The sequence below is a fragment of the Suricata suricatta genome, chromosome 13 (genome assembly GCF_006229205.1).
Source record: "Suricata suricatta isolate VVHF042 chromosome 13, meerkat_22Aug2017_6uvM2_HiC, whole genome shotgun sequence".
NCBI classification, from domain to species: Eukaryota; Metazoa; Chordata; class Mammalia; order Carnivora; family Herpestidae; genus Suricata; species Suricata suricatta.
The window spans coordinates 35,457,345-35,465,876 of NC_043712.1; the positions used below are offsets into that span (position 1 = coordinate 35,457,345).

General features: G+C 44.2%; 1 protein-coding gene and 1 pseudogene across 1 annotated transcript in view; both read left to right on the forward strand.

Annotated features, from left to right (window-relative positions):
* The window catches only part of LOC115276257, a 2,850-nt pseudogene extending 1,286 nt beyond the window's left edge, over positions 1-1,564 (forward strand).
* Positions 1,565-8,341: 6,777 nt separating this feature from the next.
* The window catches only part of LOC115276258 (olfactory receptor 13C7-like), an 884-nt gene continuing 693 nt past the window's right edge, over positions 8,342-8,532 (forward strand). The window contains 1 exon segment of the mRNA XM_029920192.1: positions 8,342-8,531. Coding sequence (XP_029776052.1) covers positions 8,342-8,531 — 190 coding nt within the window.

The following is an 8,532-nucleotide window of genomic DNA, read 5'->3' on the forward strand; positions in this document are numbered from 1 at the left end:
CTTCTTTGTGCTCATCTTGTTGATGTACCTGGTGATCCTGCTGGGCAATGGGGTCCTCAGCCTGGTGACCATCCTTGACTCCCGCCTGCACACGCCCATGTACTTCTTCCTGGGGAACCTCTACTTCCTGGATATCTGCTACACAACCTCTTCCATCCCTCTCATCCTGGACAGCTTCCTCTCTCCCAGGAAAACCATCTCCTTCTCAGGCTGTGCTGTGCAGATGTTCCTCTCCTTTGCCATGGCGGGGACAGAGTGTGTGCTTCTGGGCATGATGGCATTTGATCACTATGTGGCCATCTGTAACCCCCTGAGGTACCCTGTGGTCATGAGCAGGTCTGTCTATGTGTCCATGGTTGTCAGCTCCTGGACAATCGGTGGGGCTGCTTCTGTGGTACACACATCCTTGACAATTCAGCTGCCCTTCTGTGGGAACAATGTCATCAACCACCTTGGCTGCGAGATCCTCGCTGTCCTGAAGTTGGCCTGTGTTGATATCACCATTAATGTGATCAGCATGGAGATGTCAGATGTGATCTCCTGGCTGTCCCAGTTATGTTCATCTCTGTCTCTTACGTCTTCATCATTGCCGCCATTCTGAGGATATCCTCCGCTGAGGGGAGGAAAAAAGGCCTTTTCTACCTGCTCTGCCCACCTCACTGTAGTGGTCTTCTTCTAAGGGACCTTATTTGTCATGTATGCGAAGCCCAAGGATTTAAAGGGGTAGTCCTAGAGGACCTTTCAAATAAGCTCATCCCTCTCTTCTATGGGGTGGTGACTCCCATGCTCAAACCCATCATCTACAGCCTCAGGAACAAGGACGTGAAGGCTGCTGTGTGGAACCTCGTGGCTCGGAAACACTTCACTCAGTGATGGAAGAGGAGTCCTCTGTGGTTCTTACCTCATGAACCATGGGTTTTGATCGTTACAAAAGTCAGGTCACATTAACTGATTTTCACTTGCCCTTAAGTCCATTTTCAGGCAATGTGTACCTTTTCAAATTGTATCATCTGAGTTTCGCCAAATATCTGAGAGCTTCAACAGATGCCAGACAATAAACTGTGAATGTTATGTTCAAAGACATTTTAAATACACGCTGAAATCGAGGTGACCAGACCATTTAGAGCAAGCTGAATGAGCCACACAGTGTGTAAGCTACAGAGTCAGTACACGGACAGGGCTCTCACAGTCACTTGTCATCCCTACTGGACTCCCTAGGACATTCAGCGAAATAAGGAGGAAGTGGAAATTTTCATTACTGGATTCAGTTCACCTGACGTATCAAGAAGGGAACAAAGACAAGGTCTCCAAGGGTGAAAATAATTTAGGCTGATAAACTGAATTGCTTTTTAGCTATGAGAAAATTGAGGCTATTTTTTCATAATGCACTTCACATTATGAAATACTGATATTAAATTCAAGAAGTAGAATAACGTTAGAATTTGATATTTACCACTTATACAATTCCCAATAGAAAAGCTAGTCTTCTGTTAGAGATTAACTCAGATTCTGAGAAAGGAAGGAAGGAAAGAAAGAAGGATGGAAGGAAGGAAGGAAGGAGGAAGGAAGGAAGGAAGGAAGGAAGGAAGGAAGGAAGGAAGGAAGGAAGGAAGGAAGGAAGGAAGGAAGAGGAAGAAAGAAAGAAAGAAAGAAAGAAAGAAAGAAAGAAAGAAAGAGAAAGAAAGAAAGAAAGAAAGAAAGAAAGAAAGAAAGAAAGAAAGGAGATAATGAAATAAAAGTGATAGATAAATAGATAGAGGCTAAATATATCTGAAGACTTTAGCAGGAAAAATTTTAAATATTTCTTTGTTCCAGGAATCCTCAAAGTCTTTAATATGTTCAAGTACACTGTGAATGTCCAAGAGCTGTAAAGTCTGTACAATTTTTGAGCCTCCATATCTCATCACAATAAAAACTGGGATCAATTTTCTACCTATGACCTTGGGCAAGTTGCTTAACCTTTCTCAGACTATTTCTACATCTTTTAAAACCTAACCACTTGATTTTAGACAAATTAGATACAGTACTATAAATAAGTTCTTAATTATTGTAAGCACAATAGAACTATAAGAAAGTATGGGGAGCCTGGGTGGCTCAGTTGGTTAAGAGTCCGGCTTCGGCTCAGGTCATGATACTATGTTGTGGGTTCGAGCCCCGCATCGGTTTATGTGCTGACAGCTCAGACCTGAAGCCTGCTTTGGATTCTGTATCTCCCTCTCTCTCTGACCTTCTCCTGCTCACACTGCCTCTCTATGTCTATCAAAAATAAATAAAAAACATAAAAAAAGAAAGTAGTACTAGTGGTAGCAGCAGTAGTAGCAGTAGTACTAGTATCATGAACGCTGCATAGGACTGTGTAGCATGTGGAAATGAGCAAGACCTGGTTCCTATCTAGAACCAATAAACCCAAAATGAATAAGTTTCAGAGATGGTAGTGGATGGACAGAAGCAACTTTGTGGCAAGTTTTATTAAATTCCTTGACCATTGACAGACTTATTTAACAAGAATACAGAAAGTTGGGGTGCCTGAGTGGCTCAGTCAGTGAAGCATCCGACTTCAGCTCGGGTCATGATTTCACGGTTAGTGAGCTCCAGCCCCACGGTGGGCTCTGCACTGACAGAGAGGAGCCTGCTTGGGACACTCTCTCTCCCTGTATCTCTGTCCTGCCCACTCACTCATGCTCACTCCCTCAAAATAAATGAATAAACATTAAAAAAATAAATGGTGTTGAGAAAACTGCAGAGCTACATGCAAAAGAATGACACTGGACCACTTTCTTTTATCATACACAAAAATAAAATAAAAATGGATGAAAGACATGAAACCATAAAACTCCTCAAGAAAACATAGGCGAGGGGGGAAAAGAGGTGGTGGTGATGGTGGAGGGCACTTATGGAGAAGAGCACTGGGTGTTGTATGGAAAACAACTTGACAATAAAATATTAAAATTAAAAAAATAATAAAATAAACTGATATAAAAAAAAAAAGAAAACATAGGCAACAACTTCGTGAATATCGGCTTTATCAACATTTTGCTGGATTTGTTTACTCACCCAAGGGAAACAAAAGCAAAAATAAACTCTTGGAACTACACCACACCAGAAAGCTTTTGCACAGTGAAGGAAAACATCAGTTAAACATAAAGACAACCTACAGTATGGGAAAAAATATTTGCAAACAATATATTTGATAATATATTCAGTTAATATTCAAAATATATAAAGAACACATAGGGGCGCCTGGGTGACTTAGTTGGTTAAGGGGCCAACAACAGCTCAGGTCATGATCTCCAGGGCGTGGGTTTGAGCTCCACATCGAGCTCTGTGCTGACCACTCAGAGCCAGGAGCCTGCTTCAGATTCTATGTCTCCCTCTATCTATGCCCCTCCCCTGCTCAAGCACTGTCTCTCTGTCTCTCAAAGGTGAATAAAGTATAAAAAAAAATTTTTTTTAAGAATATATAAAACTCAACACCAAAAAAAAAAAAAACCACAAATAGTTTAATTAAAAGTAAACAGGGGACCTAAATAGACATTTCTCCAAACATGGCCTACAGATGGCTAATAGAAACATGAAAAGAGGCTCAAATCACTATTCATCAGGGAAATGCATATTAAAACCACCATGAGATGCCACGTCACACCTGTCAGAATGCTTAGGACCAAAAAGGCAAGAAATGACACATTGTGGAGAGGAAGTGGAGAAAATGTTAAACCTAATGCTTGTTAAGTGTCCATTGCAGTAACTGGCACATGGGAGCCTCTTAACGAATGCAGCCAATTCTGCTGCTGCTGCTGCTGCTGGTAGACATTTGTCCTGTCACCACATTCTGGATGTCTAGGACTTCAACATGAGGACAATGTATTCTGTCCCTGAATCGAGCGCTGGCTTCTCTGAGACCCGAGGGAAAGCTCCAGAGGAAGCCGGCATCTGCTGAATGCTCTTGCCCATCTCCACCTGACCACTAACCCATTCTGAGCTCTAATTGGGACATAGGGTGGGGTCTCTGGAGGCCCCAGGTAAGCTTAGGGCCTGTACCGCATGCACATTTGACTTTCCAAATTTTAAATTGCTTCTGGGACTAACAGGGTCCCTGTAGGAGTTCACAGCTGATGCTCAAGGACTCCTGTCTCTCCTGGGGAAAAAGTACCACTGGGATTTCTGGGCCTCAGACCAGGAGGACAGGTGCTCTCCATGAAGTGTCTGTACCTGAGGCACCAGGTGAGCCTGCACAGCTAGGAGGAAGGATGGGAGAGAAACGTCAGCAGAAGCTGACCTTCCCATAAGGATTTAGGAGGGAGAAGAAGACAGAGGGTCTCAGAAGTAAAGGAAACCATCAAGGAATGTCTAAAGTCTTTCTCTGGCATCAGGGTCTGGCCCAGGGCACAGTGTGGAGCTGAGGACTGTCTGTTATCAAGAGACTTGAAAAATTCTCTGTAAGCAGGATGCAGTGAGAGATTAACAATAATCAATTATAAAAGAGACCGATCTTAACAACAGATCATAATACAAGCTATGTGGGTGTGGTCTCTCTCTCCAAGTATCTCATTATGCTGTAGCCCACCCCCTTCTTCTTGTGATGACACAAGGTGATCGAATGCCCACAGGATGAGATGCAGTGAGGTGAGTGAGCCAGGGGCTGGGATGCAGCACGGGGCTACTCCTCACCTGCTGACCGTGTGTCACATGGACCATCTTCTGCTTCCCGACCACAGGTGGAGGTGGTGATGGGGAAGGAATTGAAATGTCAGAAAGCAAAATGCCAGTAAGGGGGAGGGGGAATTACTGTTCTGAGAATTTATTTTCCGTGAATACAATTTGTGCCCATAGCATTAGAATATTTGATACTATTGCAGAGGTACAAATGGAATCCCTGAGATTTTTCTATAATTTCTTTTCAGTCACTTTTATTCACACCGATTGTTTTGCTAACTGAGATCACAGCAATGTGTACAATTTTGTATTCTCTCTTTTAATTTATCATTGTAGTATAATAGTGAAAAAATTATAAGTGTGACTTAAATTTTTGGTTTATTTATTTATTTTGATGGAGAGAGAGAGACAGTACACATATGAGTGGGGTGAGGGGCAGAGAGAGAGGTGAGGAATCCTAGGCAGGTTCTGTGTACTTTGGCCTCAAAGCCTGATGTGGGGCTTGAACCCACAAACCATGAGATCATGACCTGAGCTGAAAATCAAGAATCAGACACAAAGCAGACTGACACACCCAGGTCCCCTATAAAAGTAACTTTAATGTCTGACATTCCATTATATAAAACATCATTATTAGGTATTTATCAGTAACAATTATTTTGTTTCCTATATTCATTCACAAATATGGCTGTGACAAAAGCCTTTATTGAGTGATTCCAGCCCCCCAACCTCATGGATTCATTAGAATTTTTTCCCAGAGGTAGAAATGCTGAGTTACGTGGGCTTGCCAGGTTTTTCCTTTTTCTAGGCAAACTGCTCTCCAGGGAGGCCAGAGGACAGTGTAAGGGGCTCTTGACTACACTGTGTTCCATTCCCTTCCTCAGCTGCCTGCCAGCTCCACAGATAAGTAGGGGCCAGACCACAAGTAAGACCAAGTCCCTGACAGCAGAGCTGCCATACCCGTGGGCTGCAGCCACAAAGGTAAAAACTTCCCCCTTCCTTCCTCAGTGTCCAAATGGTCTCCTGACCAGTTGGGGTTGTAGGTATCAGATCTACCGGTTTTCATTGATCTCAAGTCTCCTTCAAGCCTGATATGGCCATATTCCCTGCTGCCCATATCATGATGGAAGACCAAGCACTCAGATCTCCCTTTTTTTATATGCTAGTGAGTGTGAGTGTGCACGTGGACACACACACACACACACACACACACACACCATACCACACTCCCAAAGGAGCAGGCAGTAACCCTACCTGATGAGGACAGCCCAAGTAATCCATGACAGACTTGGAAAGCTGTGAGGAGCACCTGTTCAGTCTTTTTATGATGCACATGAGGAGACTGAGGCCAAGGGACTGGCTCCAGCCACCCAGAATACCCATGTCGTTGGCTGGGCACATCCCATAGCTCTGGGCTCAGTGCACAAGATCTTCCTAGCCATTCCTTTCATTCCAGTCGAAGCAGCCTTCATCCAGCACTTTTTCATGCTGGGCACTAGGACTTCATGGCTGCAGCTCTCACATGGGACAAGTCCCATGCACAGCATGCCCACGGCACATTCATGGGCAGACACTTCTGTGTGCAGAGCCCAGGCTGAGGGGAATAGACAGGATGGCTTCTCTAAAGAAGCCACTGTCATTGGTTTTTGCAATCACAGAATATCCTTGTCACTATGAAATCCTGCTGTAGCACTGACTGTAATGATTACGTTTCATTTTTGGAGGGTCTGTGAGAGCCACTGGGAGGAATGGGAGATAAGCTGGGGCAGAATTTCATGGTGGAGCACCCATAGTGGGCCGGTACTGAGCACATGGGAGCGCCCTCCTGTGTTATATTTAAAGAGATGGGAAGGGTCATAGGCTTACAAAGAAAACACAGTGAAACCCATGGTTGCATAACGGGGGAGACCTTTCTGGGAGGGATCACTGGTTCTCTGCAGGGCACACTTGAATCCCCTTCACCTGCCAGAAACATTTGGCAATGTATGGAGATAGTTTTGGTTTTTACAACTCAAGAGGAGATGCTACATCCGTCAGGTGCGCAGAGGTCAACAATAGTGGTGAACATCCAATCATGTACAGGACAGCATCCCCCCTCCCAAGTGAACAAAGAATAATCCAGTCCCACATGTCAACAGTGCCCAGGCTGAGACAGTCTGGATTCAATTCAGGGTGGGAGCTACCATGTCTGACAATGTATCTGACATACTCCTACCATGACTGAAGCAAGTGTGCTGGACAGTGAGACAGATCAGAGAGTACACAGAGCCATTGCTGGAGAGACAGACTCTTCTAAACATCTGTGCAGGAGGGAGAGGCAACTATATGACATTCAATCTTAGGTGCCAAAGCTTTGGCTCCTCTGAGCCTTGGTTACACTTACCTATAAAACTTGAATCATAGTATCTTTTCCATAGTGTGTTTTAAAGAATGTGGCCCGGAAGCAAAGTTTTTGAGTATTAAACACTTGTGGTCTACCATCCACCTGTTCCTACACACACACACACACACACACACACACACACACACATTAACATACTCACATATGTACATACACACTCATACACCATTGCTTTTAAGAAAGCTATAGAAATATTACGAATGTGGATGCTGAATATTGAGTCTGGGCAATAGTAGCTGGGAGACTGGAAATCCTCTATACAAAGGCAGGTAGGTATTTCTATAAGCTAGCTGCTTGTGTGGAACATAAGAATGGAGGTAGAGATCCAGAATATTATGCAAAAAAAGTATAAATTTACATGGACAAAGAAAAAACATTCTTTCGTCACCCTGGTCAATACCATATATCCTGCTATCTGCTCATTGTAGTCAGCAGGTTTAGGAAGAATTGCATTAACTGGTCAGTGAGCAGCATGCTTTTCATGCTATTGTGTGGTTTAATCCTTGTGGAGATGTCATAAAGTTCTTCCCCTTATGGAACACTTAATAATAATGTGTATAAAAATAGGCAGATCCCAGTTCTGACGACAGTCAGTCTGCTGAGGCTGGGCAGACTGAAGAAGTCATCCCTTCACGGCTGAGCCTTTACCTAGGCTTCATTCTGTCTGCATGGGGGTTAACACTTGCATACAAATTCCTTCCAAAGTTTTTAAGTTTACAGATGCTTGAAATTTTGCTAGTTCTAAGAATAAGACAGGCTGGGGGATTCTCCTCCCTGAGATTCTAAGTAAGCCCTGAGTAAATAAAATTTGTGTGCATTTATATTAAAAGTAAATAATTTACAGCCTTTTCCAGTTGTTGATCATAAAGCAGAGGGAAAGTCCTCCTTCACTGGGGATTATGTCTCCCGGGCTCCAGTCCAGTCCGGCCTCTATCACCAACCTGCTCAGAAGACTAAGACCCGTCACTCCCATCTCAGGGTCTCAGTTGCTTTTATTGGCAATGAGGATGCAACATCAGAAAAGGTCCTGGCACAGGGTGGCTAGAATATTTGAGGCTTTTCCTCAGGGCTAGTGCATGTGCATTCTGTTGTGTTCCAGCCCTGACCTTCTCTCATCCAAGAGCTAAGGACACTCCTACCTACTGTCCCTTACAGCCACTCTCCTCTTACACACATATGCTCTCCTTTCTGTAGCAGAGACTTCACGGCATACTAGATGCCCGAGACTCTTCCCAGGAAGCCTGATGTGCTGCTTTTGTACTTTGCTGACGATAGAAAGTATATCACATGGAAAAAGCCAACTGGTCCTCCCCCGTGGTGGGGTTCATCCTCCTGGGACTCTCTGCCCACCCAAGGCTGGAGAAGACCTTCTTTGTGCTCATCTTGTTGATGTACCTGGTGATCCTGCTGGGCAATGGGGTCCTCATTCTGGTGACCATCCTTGACTCCCGCCTGCACACGCCCATGTACTTCTTCCT